This window comes from Crinia signifera, chromosome 1 (assembly GCF_055691185.1).
Source record: "Crinia signifera chromosome 1, ASM5569118v1, whole genome shotgun sequence".
NCBI lineage: Eukaryota > Metazoa > Chordata > Amphibia > Anura > Myobatrachidae > Crinia > Crinia signifera.
This window is the reverse complement of record NC_139217.1, coordinates 407455959-407472482: the sequence shown is the minus strand read 5'-3', so window position 1 is coordinate 407472482 and position 16524 is coordinate 407455959. Positions and strand designations below refer to the sequence as shown.

The window sequence follows — 16524 nt, the reverse complement described above, 5'->3', positions numbered from 1 at the left end:
TAACTTCAGTCCTTACTTCACCACAACAGCTCATGTTTTCATGATATCCATATTCATGCATAGGGGACTTTTGTATACTTTGCTTATCAGAACTTTTTCTTCTAGTTTAATTTAAAAAAAGGAAATCCTCAAACCATGAGCTGTTGAGGGTGGATGTGGGCTGGCATTAATAAACTCTTATTTCTGCTCTGCTAGCACATTTTCTGCTACATTTAAGGACACGTTTCACCTACAGACTATGGAGGCAGCCATTTTGTGAACTGAACCACTTTGTGTTTGTTCTTTTTTTTTTTAAACCAGTGACATTGGCTAATATTCCGTAGCCCTGATCCGTGCATGAGGTACTGATTCCAGGGAAATTGTCTGGCTACATTAGTTTCCCACATTCTGCCATTACAGTCCTGGTTTTATGGCTGTCCAAGCATGGGCACAGGTGAATTGAGCACGATTTAACTATCTGTGCTCAAACAAGTATACCCTTAAAACCTGAAATGTAGTGGCGGCAATTGAGCTGCAGCATAGTTTGCTAGTCTGAAATATCGGAGAGACTCTAATTAGAACAAGTCCTCCAGGACTGCAGACAATTCTCCCACAAGGGTGTTTGCCTTTCTCTAAGGTGGGTGTGAACCATGATGATGCTGATTGTTGTCAAGCCCACTTACGTAACTAGTGAGGTAGACTCTGTAGAATGTTAAGTCATGGACATGTGATACGTTGCCATCTCTTTTAATATCGTTCCTCTATGGGCAGTATTCAATGAGGTTGATTTGCCATGTTGTACGGGGAATGTGTGCTATTTTCGTGCTCTAATGTGAATCTTTTTACTGAAAAACTGATTCACCCTATTCAACATGCAATATTCGCTGATGGCGAACAGTGAATGACGGACAATTCGCCGTAATTCGCTGTGGTTTTCCAATGGGATTCGCCGTGAGTGTATTCAATGATCAGATGGCGAATTGTTTTCTAAGTGATTTTCGCCGTGTGTCACCGTGTAGCAATCGCCATCTTATTATGGTGGACTGAACTGTGATCTTTTAAAATAAAGGTGTTTTTTTTTTTATTATTTGGTGTCACAAAATCTGTATTTTTTTTTTTTTTCTGTGAAGGGGCATGCTATTTTTTTTTTCAGGTACTTACTGCACATGAATATATATTTCATTTTAAAAAAAAAAAATTTTTACACATAGCAGCCAGCAGGGGGCTGAGAGACGCTCATTAGATATTCATATATTCACTGCTCCCACTCATTACATATGCGGAGCGGGAGCAGTGCAGCGGCTCCCTACCCCAGTCCCCTGCCAGCTCTCCCGGGGGGCAGCTTCTGCTGCCTGTGTCCCCGGGAGCCCTGCTTCTGCCCCACAGTGTCCGGCACAGGCAGGGAGGCTTCCATCTCCCTGCCGCCTGCGGTGTTCGCCGCGGGGGGTTAAAATTCGCCATCAGGGACAGCGAGCCCCTGCGGCATTGAATACGGTGACAGGGAAGGCTGGCAGCGAATGCTCCAGCCCTCTGGAACATGCGACTGTGCAGCGAATCCTAAACAGGATTCGCTGCACATCGCGATTTTTCACATTGAATACTGCCCTATATCTCCTGAAAGGCATCTGGCCATTTAAGGCTGAAAAATGTTCCAAACATGTTGTATAAAACTTACATAGGTCAAGGTATTCTTAGCCTTGGAAGTATACTTACCAAGTGATGGATCTCTCATTGGAATTGACCTTTAAAATTTAAAACCACACTTGCAGTACACACTGGGTTAATATTAGTGCTGCTCTAAACTTTCAGGTCAAACCTGCGGAGAAGCTCTGGCTTCGTATCTTTCATTTGCTTAATCCAACAGTAATCTTTAAAATAATTTAAGACTGTGATGAAAGACCATTCTTTTGATGGAAACCTCGGAAATTGAATTACAGAACTCATTAATCTATTGATCTCATGTTAGAAATTAATTTGGAGACCTATTAAAGATGGCATCTAGCAGGAACTCCATGCTATGTATGAGCACAACATAAACTGCATTCATTAAAGCAGTAATGCAATAAATGAATGTGCTATGTGTGTGCTACAGTATCTAGGGGATGTGCTTTCCACCACTGAAAAGCCAGTCTGACCATTGCTCAGATGGGGCGGGCCTGTGTAATGTGCAGATAGTCACTGACTGAACCCAAAAAGTTTAAACATCATGGATTTTTTTGTGAGTTCAATCGTTTTTGTTGGTTTGTTTTTTGCCTACCTCGAGTCACAAATTGCAAAATGCAAACGCTACAGCAGTACTTACCAATTGGACTGTCCCAACAAAGCAATTCGGTTAGCAGAATCCAGCACCTTGCTAGCCAAAAGGATTGTTGATTTTTCTACTCGCCCTGTTGGGCAGGCACTTTATACACGCTTAACACTATATGTCAGACCAGACATTGCAATTTGGTGGGCATTTGAGTTTACCCACCTAGTGGTTACGTCATTGTCAGCTGTTCCTGTCCCTGGCATAATGTCGGCAGGTTGGCCATACACACAGCCAGACATGCTGATGTATCTGTAAAACATCAAATGTGCTGCAGGCCTGACCTGATGTCTATGATAGTCATTCACAGACAGATCAGTTGGGATTACATACGAATATCTGGTGGATGGAATGCTGGTGACCAGAAGACCAACAGCAGCATCCTGAGAATTCTCCCTGTCCATACTCTTTCCCCCACCCAACCCATACCTTCCTGACCGGATGCCTAACCTCAAACCCCCCCCCCCACACACCCCATGCGGCTATATCCTAACCTTCCCCCTTAGTGCCTAAACCTAACCCTCCGTTCCAGCACCCTAACTCTAACCACTCCTCCACCCTAACTTTGACCAACAGTGACATATTTAGACTCAAGATGCCGGCAGTCAGGATTCAGGCATAGGCATTGAAATCAATGTGGCTATCGTTCATAAATCTTTGCAGCAAACCCTTTGCTGTGTCCTGCAATAAGGGCTGCCATCAGAGTATGCTCATGGAAACTGCTGACAGGTTGAACCTGTGCTGATTCTCTTGTATCAGATACAGCAACCAGTGTGTAGAGACTCTATACCAGATGATGGTTACCAGGGTCCATGTGACAAAGTAGAGAAGTAACCAGGAGCTTTACAGGTAATCACTCATGAGCTGATTAACATCTGTTGGCTCCAGTAAGAAGTTTTCAGATTGTGATGACAAATGGTTAAACATCCCTATGACTATTGCCGTTGCTGTGTCCTTGTTTCTCCTTCTCCTGTTGTCTCACTGCTCTGCTGTTCCTTGACACCCAGGGCGTTTATTGAGACACCCACTTCCTTCCTTCCTTCCTTCCTGTATGATGATGTGTATGGTGTTTGCTCCAAATGCCCCGGGTGCCAAGGTTTGCATAGCAGTGAAGGGCAGCACAAAGTGCTCTAAAGGTTTATGTATTTTGATTGTGGTTTACTGGTATCCAACAAATGCTATTTGTGTTTATAGGGTGTGGGAGTTGATCCATTATAAGGATCATTTTGTGTACAGTTTTCTTATTGATCATATGGATGTCATACCACCCTAATGATGTACATTCTATAGTTCTAAATTAAAACCATTTCTGTGCCATATGCTTTTTACTCCGTAAATATTATTATTTACTAACCCAAAGGACCCAATACTAGGGACGGAATAGTAACAAAGCTTTAATGAGCATTAAATGCGCATCAAACTCATTGGTTTATAAAAAAACACATGACATTAGTTCTTAGCTCATTTGCAAATGAAATTGTCCATAAATGGCAAGTTGTATAACTTTTCCAGATCTCCGTGCACAATGTGTTCTACTGAGGATGTTTTATATCCTAGACACTACTTTTTTTATATTAGGTTCCCATACTTAGTGGAGTTTTTTTTCCTTTCCCTTTTTTTCTTTAAAGACACAAGTACAGATGTATTCACGCTCATTGTTGCTGCGCCAATCGCCACGTGTAACATACGTGGCAATTGTCGAGATCCCATCGCCACACGCATGCATCTAGTTTGCTCCCTTGGCTCGTAGTAAAAGCATTGAGCGGCGAAGTCGCAGCGTGACGATTCCAGCCAGCTGGTGCGATTTTTGGAGCGAAGAACACGCATGAGTGGCCGCATCTGTAAAAACACAGTTTAAAAATACAATCCCTTTAAACGTAAGGTTTTTGCTTCTGGATGAGCAGGCATTGGGGATCTCCTGGGCTTTGCCCAGTGCACCCACAATGCAAGAGATTGGAGCAAGAAATTAGCAGTATGACACAACTGGCCCACAACACACTGGAAGACCAGTATCGATGCAAGTGTCTACCGATAGGGTGATCAGCAACATTGGTTTCCATATTGGTTTGCATGTGTTACACTAATGGGAAAAACAATAGCAGAACACACACCAATGGACACACTAACATTCTGCAAAAAGTTGAATAGATTGTAGTGTCATGCAAAACAACCGGTTCACAGATTGTGTTTCAGGAGACACAGTCCATACATAGTCTTCTGGAAGGGCTGATTGCATTACATGGAATGCTAATGGAAACATGAACAGATGTCTTGCTTAATGATTCTAATTGTAGAAAATGAGCTTTTCTAATCATACTGGGATTCAGCAGTTCTATTTTACAGCTGGCTTCCTAACCCCATTGTGATGTGTAAGTAATTACAGAAAAAGACATTCATTGGAACTTGTTGATCACTTATCCAGTACGGTAATTATGGCCATATGGAGAAGACATTTCCTGAGCTTTAATGACAGGACCAGAACGGATAAACATTTGTTTGACGCTCTGTATTGATGGAATTAACTTATAATGTCCTAATATACTGATGGACATATCTCTGTGTTTATTGTTCCTTTTTGTCTAGACCTTGGATATTTTCCATGTTTTTACACAGGTTGATGAGTGATTGCACACTTCATGAAGCACCATTATCATAGAATAAAAATAACATCATTGCATAGGTCATGAAAATTTCGCAAAGTGGGTGACACCTGTAGACTAGTAACTCCAGTTTGGAATACGTCACACAGGGTGTTTGTAAGGATTTGGTTAAGCAGTGTTGGGATTATTCAGATTGGTCAGAGCTACTGGTTCCTCTGGCTTTAGGTGGTATGAAACGTCTACACCAAGGCTAAAAGCCATACGATGGAAGAGTGGATCTCTTCCTGATGCCTCTGAGCTGTCAGGACAGGGACAATATTGGGACCCCTAGAGTGGCAAAAGGTCCCTGTGGTCACAATATAATGGTAAAATGGGATAGAGACGTAAGACATCTTGTCCAAGAAAGTAAACCTAAATTGTATAGACTTTGAAATTAACCTTAACTTAAGAGGTACACGGTTGTTAGGTTGACATACCAAAGGTTGACGTGCATTGGGTGGACCACTGAGGATCGACATGGCTTAGGTCAGGGCTCGACAAACCCCGGTCGCCAGGTCGCCATGGCGACCAGATTTTATTATCTGGCGACTAGATTCAGTGAGTGGGGCCTGCTGCCTGTTGAGGTGGTAGGACGCAGCGGCAGTGTCCCTGCTCCTGCCTGCCTAAGCCACATAGCCGCGGATAGCAGTCACACCTCCTCTCAGCATGGTGATCAGCTTAGTATCCAGGACCAGCAGCAGGAAGCTTGGATGTCCGCCCTCCTGCTGATTGTGAGTATTACTGGCTGGCCCGCCCCCCTCTCAGCATACTCCGGAGATCCGGACCTCCGCGCCAACCCCTCCTCCCCCCTCCCAACACGCACATTGCTCCGTCCGTCCTCACAAGGGTGTTAGCGCAGGAGCTGGTGTCAGTAACCGTCACTGCTCCTGCGCTGTGGCTGTCTATTTGAATCCCGCTCCACCTGCCCGCATAGCTGAGCGGAGTGCTGCGGGTTTTACTGTTAGCGTAGGAGCTGGTGTCCGTAACAGTCACTGCTCCTGCGCTGTGTGTAGGGGCCGGCTATTTGAATCCCGCTCACCTACCTAGTGAGGGCACTGACTTTGTTAAAAAGAGACCTCAGCGGGGCTATCCCCTATGCTGGGACTGGCATCTGCAATGGCTGACTGCAGACAAGCAGTCTGCTGAGGCATGGGGGACACACAGCCGGCTGTGTAAGTATTCTATATGTTAACGCAGCTTCGCACGCCAATTGGAGGTCAGGTGCCGGCATCTGTGATTGGCTAACAAGTGGGCTCCATATTTCAGATGGCTGTCGGGGCAATCTCTGCTTCTTCCCTAACATAAGTTTGGAGCATCAGCACCAGGAGAGGGCGGGGTGGTGAGCATTACTGGTGCACTACGTCTGTGTCACTGCTGGGGGCATTAAACATTGTATGTGTCACTGCAGGGGGATTATATGGGTGTCACTGCTGGGGGCATTATACACTATGATTCACTGCTGGGGGCATTATACACTGTATGTGTCACTGCCGGGGGCATTATACACTATATGTGTCACTGCCGGTGTGTATATATGTGTCAAGATTGTAAGCTTGAGAGCAGGGCCCTCCTACCTTTTGACTGTCTGTAAATACCCAGTTTGTTGTATCACTGTCTCCTTTTGTAAAGCGCAACGGAATATTCTGCGCTATATAAGAAACTAAATAAATAAAATAAAATGCTGCGGAAATTATGGCTATGGCACTATTGGGATAATTATATCTGTGTCACTACTGGCAGCATGGCACTACTGGGGCATTGGGGCAGATGTATTAAGCTTGAACAAGAGATAAATGCAAGAATGATAAGGCGAGATAAACGTCCAGCCAATCAGCTCCTTACTGACTTTTTTCAAACACAGGCTGTAACATGGCAGTTAGCAGGTGATTGGCTGGACGTTTATCTCTCCTTATCACCCTTGGATTTATCTCTTGTTAAAGCTTAATACATCTGCCCCATTATTACTGTATAATGTGCCCTGCTTGGTGGTCAGCACACAGCCTTAAAAAATATCCTAGAGTGAACACTACCTGCCCGCATAGCTAAGCAGAGTTCAGCTCCGTCCTCATCAGGTGTCAGCACAGGAGCTGGTATAGTGACAATGAGCAGATGTTTTTTATTTTTTAAATTTTGAAAGGGACAATCGGGGTTAATTTTATTTTTGGGGGCAATTTAGTTTGTCTGGCTCCTACATTTTTGTCCTGGCTCCTAGATTTTAGAAAAATTTGTCAAGCCCTGGCTTAGGTTGACACCTGAAATAGGTCGACATGCCTACGGTCGATGATGTAAGGTTGACACAAACAATCGGTCAACAATGGCTAGGTCGACAGTCAAAAGGGCGACATGTGTTCGCCTTTTTTTTTTTTTTTTTGAGCCGACATGTAACAGTTGGTATTTCATGCCCTACCACCCACTAGGGCATGGAGGAAGAATAGAATAGTGCCCGAAGCATGGCAAGCGCAACGGTGCACCAATACGCTGGCCATGTCAACATTCGGGACACAAAAAGTGAAAACCCCATGTTGACCTAGTCATTGTCGGCCTTCCATCCATGTTGACCTTCAGCGGTCGACCTTTGGTTGGTCCACCCAATGATCCCGGATATATATGTAACTGTGGGCGAACTGTGACTACTTCATAGATGTCGGCACTAGTTACTAGGTCTGTTTAGATTATGATGGATGAATTTTTTGTTTTAAATGAACGGGTTCTTTTGAAGATGGGATGTTGCCCATAGCAACCAATCAGATTCTACTTCTTATTTTGCACCTTCTATATGATACTATATAATTTAGTCGCCATTTGTTGTGTATAGGGGATACTCCTTTTTTTTTTGACTCTTTAAACAGTGCTTTATCTGGCATTTTTATCCATTCTTTTACTTTTTTCTATCTAGTGGTCAAACTGGAAACCATTAATGAATGGTGTAAAGCCCAGTTTATTTGAAAAAAAAAACAATATTTTTAAATTGCTACAAATCACACACGTGAGAATACCCGTGTTTTATTGTTTAGTTAAATTTTGGGCGGGGAGGTGGGCTTCGTAGTCGTTTTTTAGATAGATTTGGCATAATTTTATGCTGTATTCATGCCATATTACCAATGAACATTTGCATGATCTAGAAGGGAAATCTTTACGCCTGAAATAATATTGATCAGTCCTAAAGCCATAAAGCAAAGGTCGGCCTAGCGCGATGTGTCCGTTATCCTCACTTGAGCACTCTAAAATTACAGCCTGTTTTCATCAGCACTTGAGAACTTTACATAAACTTTTCCATCTTGTTTGGTGCCAAGTTTAAAATTAAACTTTCTCCCGCTCTGTTCCCCACAATCATTGTATTTTATGTACATTTATTTTGTTTCCAACCATGTGTAAGTAACTTAACATCATAGAGATAACCAAAGGTGACAAGTCCTAAGAGATTAACAAATAAGATTGGTTTGCATGTGTTGGTTTAATGTACATATTTATAAAAGAGTGTATAGATCTTGTCTGAATTTTTGTATGTGGAAAAGCAGTGTTCTCCATTTTTTATTGTCCTGGAGTCTACTGATCTCTCCTCCCCGCCCCCTTTTAACATTGTTCTGTTTTAAATGTGTCCATTTATAAAAGTCCCAACTATAACTATTTGTCAACGGGTTAGACCAGAGAAAACCCCAGCAATGCCGAATTTTGTAGTTCCACTGCAAATGGGCTGTTGCAAGTTGCCGAAGTCTCTGGTTAGACCCTATCGGAGCAAACCTACTGTAGGTGATTTATGTATGTTAGTATAAAAACCTATACCTTAGGGTTTATTGACCATTGGCGTTACATGATGGCCGGCAATGTTGCATGTAATGCTAAGGCCTGTGATTACTCTTGGCTGGTTACTGGGGAATTAGGAAACACTGCATTAACCCTTAATGGGATCTGTAGCTGGCAGCACAAGTAATGGATATATTTTTAATGCTAGTGGTTATGTGGTCATAGGAAACAATGCGTTCTATTGCCAAAGCTGACTTGCATGCATTTGCTAGCGTTTTACACCCGTACAAATGTTTTGGCTCCAGGGGGTAAACGGATTGCAATGCTTCACAATGGAACTATGTAACAAGTAGTCTGGAGATTAGTATTATATTGTGTTTATTTATTTTTTTGCTTGTTTCTGTAATGAATAGATGTGAAAAGATTACCATAGTTCCAGGCATTTTACATTTACTGATGGCACTTATAAGGGGAACTTTGCCTGGAATTTGCAGACGGATCATCTAGCTGACACATAGAGGCGAAATAATGATAACATTACCGTATGAACCGTATGGTTTTGTGGTGGACTTATTTTTTTCCTCAGCAGTTCTGATTGAAAATCCATATTTGGCCTTGATAAATGTGTATTTCATGTTTCCTTTTGTACCCAATAGCAATGTTCTATTGGTATTGAGTACAAAGGGACTGTGTGAAGTTAATCTCTGGTCCCAGAGTTATAATAAATGATCTATAAAGATGTACTGCATTTCAGTATATTCAAGGTATTCTTTATTACCAGTTATTTGTATAGTCCAAATTTTTTTTTAAAGTTGAATTGGCATCATTAAAAAGTGACAAAATAATGGTGAAATGCCTGCATTTTCGCCAAAAACACGAGGATGAGTGAGTACTTTGCCCAACCACATGTTTTTTTTTCGACCGTGATGTTTTTCTCGACTAGTTAAAAAAAACAGCATTTTAATTGAATAGGTTCAAAATAAGTTCGACCTAAAAAATGCCAAAATGTACAGTGTTTTCAAATGGCACCTAATTTAATCCAAGGTGCAGTAGTAAGGGATACACTGGCCATTATTAAGCAAGTACATGTATTTGCATCTCCACTTTCATATACAGATGCATTCTTCTACATCTAACCTCCGCACGTAATGAGTCATTGGTACACAGGGTGCCTGAGAGCCACTAGCTCCCGTGGGATTAGTCACGGTTTTTTGCTATGTGTATATATTACGCACAAGCAGACTTTGCTATTTAAAATCATATGGTGCGGTGTACCTATGCAAATAAAGGTGCTTGGCATTCTTAAACCCGCACCTGACTAATTGTGACTGGAAGGACTGTTTAATGTGACTGCAGCAACTATGAGAGAGAACACATCTGTAGGTATTACTTACACACTTCCTTGACACCAGTTGGCCACTGTAATACACTGCATAAATCTCTGCGTGAGCATATCCAAATATACAGAGACCCAAGTGTGTATATGAAGATAGCATTGTTAGAGTCAAACAATGTAAAGCACAAACTTAAAAAAGCTGCTGGAAATATTTAACTATGAAATCAAACCTGTTCTTTCAAACCTTTTTGTACTATATAACATTTGTTTACAATGACTGAACATGTTTCTTGCTCATAAATGGTCCTTTTTAAGTGGATTTCAATGTGTCCTATATGAACAATTGCTATTGGTCTCTGTAGGAATGCAAGTTCTGCATATTAGCTACAGTATGGGGAGACTGCAGGTAAATGCTCTAGTGTAAAGTGTTGGTCTGCTCTGTGCCTTAAGGTTCCGTTTTTACAGCTGGTGAGAAGCCAAGGAGTAAATTGTTTAAAAATAAATGAGTGCAGCAGCTCGTCCGGGAAAGAAACTTAACATAAGCATTGATGGTTTAAGAACGCACCATTAATATTTATCAATAAATGACACTAGGAGGGTACAACACTGCCACGTTCCTGAACATTTAAAGTACAAGAACTAAGGACATTTAGCCATATGCAAGGGCTAATCGTTGCAAACCATTCAGTGTGTCTCTGTGTTTAAAGAATAATTGAACCCAAAACTAAAAATGTAGAATTGGGTGTAATTTATATTTGACACTGGAAACTCTCACATGTCCTCCTATGACCTGACTAGGGACAGTTCAGGAGCTCGTATAACAGGCGAGCTTGAGGAAGTGAGAGTTAGCATTTAAAAATGTACTGTTTTGGGTATCCCAGTGGCTAAGGATACCCATGCTTAGGCACAGGTGACTTAATTAGTACCCCAGTCAGTTTGATTATACCATCTGTGAACAAGGTTAATCCTAAAACCCGGACTGTTGGGGTGCCATTTGGGAACCACTGGGGTAGACCTTTTCTTTAAATCAAACCATTCCAACGTATCGGGCATTTGTTTGGGAAATATGTCTCAATCTGTAGAATCATCTGTATATACAAATATTCTATAGCTATTGGGAATATCTCATACGTACTGTGTGAATAAATGGGTTCTACCATTATAAAGGTATTGGCCAGCATCAGCTACAGTGGTATCTTTAGGTGGAGATATATCGGCCATGATGAAGGAGGACCTAGCTTCAGTTTCCTGTCCGGGTAAAGCTTTGGAGTCCTCTGATGGGAGCGGTCATAGAGGATTAATCACAAAAGTTTATTTTTATTGAATAAACTTTCTGGTTTATGTGATGCACTCAAAGTAACCTAGATTCTTTGGTTATCACAAATAGAACTGATCTTGCAACTTGGCCTGAACTATATGCTATTGAGTCACAAATTGTAATATAGACTCTTACATATTCCTGTTAATTGGTAATTAAAAACAAAAATAGCCTTTGGGTAATCAGTGTGTACTTGCAATACACAAACTGTACAATATACAAAGTATATCTTGCACAACATACACCAAAACCTGTCTGGTTCCATCTTGCCTTTCATATCCTCAGCCACCTGGCGGTCTGGTCAAGCAGGCTGATTGTTCTCTGGTCATTTTTATTACTATTGCTAATTTTACATGATATTATTTACGTGCATAAATCCCAGCGTCCATGATAAAGCGTGCATCCTGCTGTTTTCAGAGAACATTTTTCAGTAACAGGAATACACTTGAGAGACTTTTATGAGTCATGGCTGTCAAGCAGACAAATTGCTTAGCTTTGTAAGAAGAGTTGATTCTCTAATTTAGTGCGCTAATGTTATGATTGTGGGTTGCCTAAGGTACCTATTAAATGGAGAGACCTGTCATTTGTCTCTTACTAGAACTGCTCCTCTTACTTCATTTCACTCTCACAGGTGTTGCGTAAACCTGAGTAAAATGTTGCCGGGCATGTCAGTTCTGCTGCACATGGCGGTGTCCCTGCTGCAGTGCTGGGAAAGGAAGGCAGCACTGTGCTGTACTACATGTGTCTTATGTGATGATTCTTTGTGTGTGTGTGTGTGTGTGTGTGTGTGTGTGTACGGCAGGGATAGGGAACCTTCGGCCCTCCGGCTGTTGTTGAACTACACATCCCAGGATGCCCTGCTACAGTTTTGCTGTTTGGCCATGCTAAAACTGTTGCAGGGCATGCTGGGATATGTAGTTCAACAACAGCTGGAGGGCCGGAGGTTCCCCGTCCCTGGTGTACGGTGATGCCCGTATATATGGTGACAAGAGGGCAATCATTCTTTACTGGGAAATAAATCTGCCTGATTACGTGCTCTTTCCTGGGGATGACTCACAAGTTATCCACTCTGCAGCTAATTACTTTGATGTTTCACTTACAGTAGTTGGAACCAGCAGGATTTAGGATAATGATTTGAAAGCAATCTAGTGATGTTTCATTTATCTTTAATCTGCTTACCCCACAGTGTCTATAAAACACCCCTGGGCAGCACTGATTTACATTTTATACCTTTTGAAGACCAAAGTGAAGAAAAAAAATGATTAAATGCAGTTGTTGGCAATTCTTAATTTTAATGGAAAATCTCATGTGCTTTGTTAGTCATGGTCAGGATATGTGGATGGGAGTTTAGAGAGAGGGAATTTCTCATGAAATGACACCCAGGTCCACACACACTGGGCTGCCAGGAGAAATTACTGGTCCTAGAATAAAGGATGTCATAACCAAACTTGGGTGGGGGCGTGGTCACACTCAACATTCTGAGTTAAGTATCTTTCATAGAAATTGGGGTAAGACAGCATCTCTTTAGAATATATTTACTTCCCTTCCAGACGCACACACACATACTGGCCAAAAACTTTTGCATCTATCTTCAGCGTTTATAGGTGATAAATGTACCATACCCTTTGTGACTATAGGCAAATGGTAACTATACACACACATTTGTGTATAGCAAAACTAATATGCTAGAACAATCTATTCGTCTAGGATCTTGAGTATTGAACAGTTTCTATAAAAGTCTGGAAATGTAAATATCCACTCTAAAAATTTAATGCAGTGCCCATATTCCCTTCATTTCTAATTATCTTGTGTGCAGATAGAACCAAGGGCTTTATGTATTGGCTTATTTTACTGTTTGTATAGAACAGATTTCACCACAATTACCTTTACGATACCATAGCCTTAGAAGGTCTCCCGATATCCTTTGATTTCTTCTTGCTATATTACTATTCTGATTTAGAACTTATTTGATCAAGTGGCTGCTGTTATTACTTAGACCTACCCTTTAAACTCACTTTACCATTTCTTCTCTTTCAGATAACAATAATATTTAAATCTTACCAAGAATGCACAGACCAGAAGGTGTACCAGGCCGTGACTGACGATTTGCCTGCGGCATTTGTGGATGGCACAACAAGTGGGGGGGATGGTGACTCAAAGACCTTGCGGATTATAGAGAAAGTCAGTGGAAAGCATGTTGAAATGCATGCCAGGTACATTGGGACAACTGTCATTGTACGGCAGCTTGGAAACTACCTAACATTAGCTATTCGTATGCCAGAGGAGTTGGCAATGGCTTACGAGGAGAGCCAAGACTTGCAATTGTGCATGAATGGCTGTCCGTCTAGTGAACGTATTGACGAGGGTGGACATCTCAGTTTCCCTGTGACCGGAAAACATTTACCAAACTCATCAGGGCAAGCTCGTTCAGTGTACACACTGGAAAGTGCCATTGCGAAATGTCATGAAAAGATCCAAGTCCGGGATATCTACTTTCACTCATGTGTATTCGATCTCCTGACAACCGGGGATGCGAATTTCACTGCCGCCGCTCACAGTGCTTGGGAGGATGTGGAGGCACTGCACCCCAGAAAGGAACTCTGGCAAATTTTCCCAAACAATAGAAACGGGGGCAAGGCACGTGCTATGCCTGCTGTCGTTCTTGGGCTTGTGTGCTTGATCTTTGTTGCTTTTTTGTAGGAGTTTTTTCTTGTGTATAAACAAAAAAAATGTAAAATATATATTGTTATAATATATTGAGCAAGGATAACCGCATATATGTATATACCGTGTATATGAAGGGATGTTTGTCTTAGGATGCCCATGAGATTGTACATATTGTGTCATTGGTTTTACTTAAGCTGGATGTAGTATTATTTGATTTTTTTTTTTTTTCCAGTTGTAAAATGTTTTATATGTTCCATCACTGGAACCTTTTAGAAAGCACTTTATTTTTTATAAGATATTTATGTGCAGTGAGAAATTGTGTGAACACACACATACCAAGCTCTGTTTATGTATTGTGGTGAAACCTAAGAACGTTTTGTATTGTGTGACTCGGCAGGTTAGATGTAGTTTCCATGTAATGGCGGAAGAGTTGCCATGGTAGATCATGGAATTTATTTTTTTTCTTTTTATAGCTGGTTCTTAGAAAACCATGTGAGCAGCTTTCTGCTTTCTGTTCTGAAAGGTCAATATTAGATGATGAAGTCTTAATGCTGTCCACACAGTCATACTATATGTGCTCTAGAGCAATAAAGTAAAGATCCTCGCCAGGTGACTCATTTACTCTGATTTCAACATCTTGTATGGACCGTATATATATTAGGCCATGTTCTCAAAAGTGGAGTCATTTTAAATAATGACTCTTACTGTCTTTCACCTTCTTCATAAATTGGTGTGAACACAACTGATTCTAACACAGCAACGGAGATGGTGTCCTTCCCATGGCTTGCGTGAAATCACAAACCTTGGTATTCTGTACTATAAAAGAGACTTAGTCATTACTCTAAATCAGTCATTTCTGCTAAGGCAGGAAGAACATATTCTATATTGATTCCCTAATTTTGGCAGACCCCCAGATACTGCTGTTTGATAAACTGCCTCAGATTTTCTTTTAGTCCCACCGTTAATATATATACACAAAACGTTATTGTGTATTGGTGAATTTGGCATTTTTTTTATAAACTTTTATCTTGCATTTATTCTTTAAAAAAAAAAACTTTATTCCATTTTTGAGAGTATGGTCTATACATAAATGTTTCCCTATTGTGACTGGGTGTTTATTTATAGATATATGCTTAACTTTCCCACCTTTGCATCTCAGAACTGTGAATTACAAACCAACCATCTTTTTCACTCCATTCTGATGGCTTTTACTAGCACTAAGTACACATGTACATTTTATTGTTTTTGTTTTAATGTACTGTTATTGGGTACAGATTTGCTCTTACAACGGCCTGTTGAATAAGCATGAAAGTCCATACATTTGGACAAGTTGCCTCCTTCCAGCTAAGGATTCATTCATGTTGTTTAATTTCTAGAAAATCCACTTTTTGGGTTTATGGTCTGTAACGATCAAATTAATTGGACTGTGCAACAAAAAAAAGTATTAGAATTTGATACAGTAGAACCTCACAGGTGAAATCTATATAATTTTCAACGGCTTGCTACGTGAACTCAAAAATGGTGGTGCTTTTTGGTTTCATACAAACACTACATAATGTATATGTATTTGTTTTAAAAACTGGTGCTCACACTGTCATTGTCATAATAGCCCTAAAAACTGTTGCTGGAGGATTGTGGCTAAATTTTAATTTTTATTAATCTCCGTATGGAAAAAACAACCAGTGACTGAATACTCACGTGTGCCCAGAAAACTCTAAGTGAGTTATGCCTCTTTCTCTTAGCTTAGCACTTCTTAGTTTTTTCACTCTTGGCCCAGCTCTGGGAATTAAGAAAATGTTATTTGCACATGTTCTTGAAGGCTGTTGTGGTGAAGGGAGATTTAGATAATGCCAAACATATGGATATGTGGAACTTAGTAAATGGTCTCTGGTGAGAGCTTAAAAACTTTTAGAGGATGTGCCGAAAATGGCCGCCTCTTCTCATGCTTGGAGAAACCCACAATGTGTATTTTGCAGAAACTTCTAGATGTGGTTCATAGTTATGCCAATAAGTATCTGTCTGTGTAAGAGTGAATGTGCATTGTGTAAATAGTTTAACTTATTATGCTACAAGAATAAAGTTGATTACCCTAAAGTAATGTGTCATGTTAATAGTGACCTCCTGTGTTTTTGGTCAAAATTCATGCCCTGTTATTCAATGTGTTCAGCAGGCACAGTGTTTGGTGGGGTGTTAACAAGTCCTGATAAGTTCTTACACACCTTGCAGATATGCTGTGACTCATATCTTAGCAATGCTTGGTAATTCTAATCATGTGTCTGCTTGATACTCATTGATCTTTATTTGGTATCTGAATGGCTGACAGACGACATCTAGGTCGACGGTCAATAGGTAGACCCCGCTGAGACAAGGCACAAGGTTGACATTGACAAATTGTCGACACATGAAGATGTCAACCTGAGTTTTTTTTTTTATATATATATACTTTACCAGTGGCGGTTTTTACCTGTGGGCTGCAGCCTCCCCAGGTACAATCCTCCACTGCCTATGAAGCCAGATTCAGTCTGTGAGACTGCTC

The 16524-nt window shown here is 41.0% G+C and overlaps 1 protein-coding gene across 3 annotated transcripts in view; it reads left to right on the top strand.

Annotated features, from left to right (window-relative positions):
• RGMB (repulsive guidance molecule BMP co-receptor b) overlaps positions 1-15025 on the top strand; it is a 46692-nt gene extending 31667 nt beyond the window's left edge. For all 3 annotated transcript variants that reach the window (XM_083151733.1, XM_083151734.1, XM_083151735.1), the window contains one exon: positions 13359-15025. In XM_083151733.1, the coding sequence (XP_083007859.1) occupies positions 13359-14021 (663 nt within the window). In that variant the 3' untranslated portion in view covers positions 14022-15025. The remainder of the gene's footprint in view (positions 1-13358) is intronic.
• The last annotated feature ends 1499 nt before the right edge of the window (positions 15026-16524 follow it).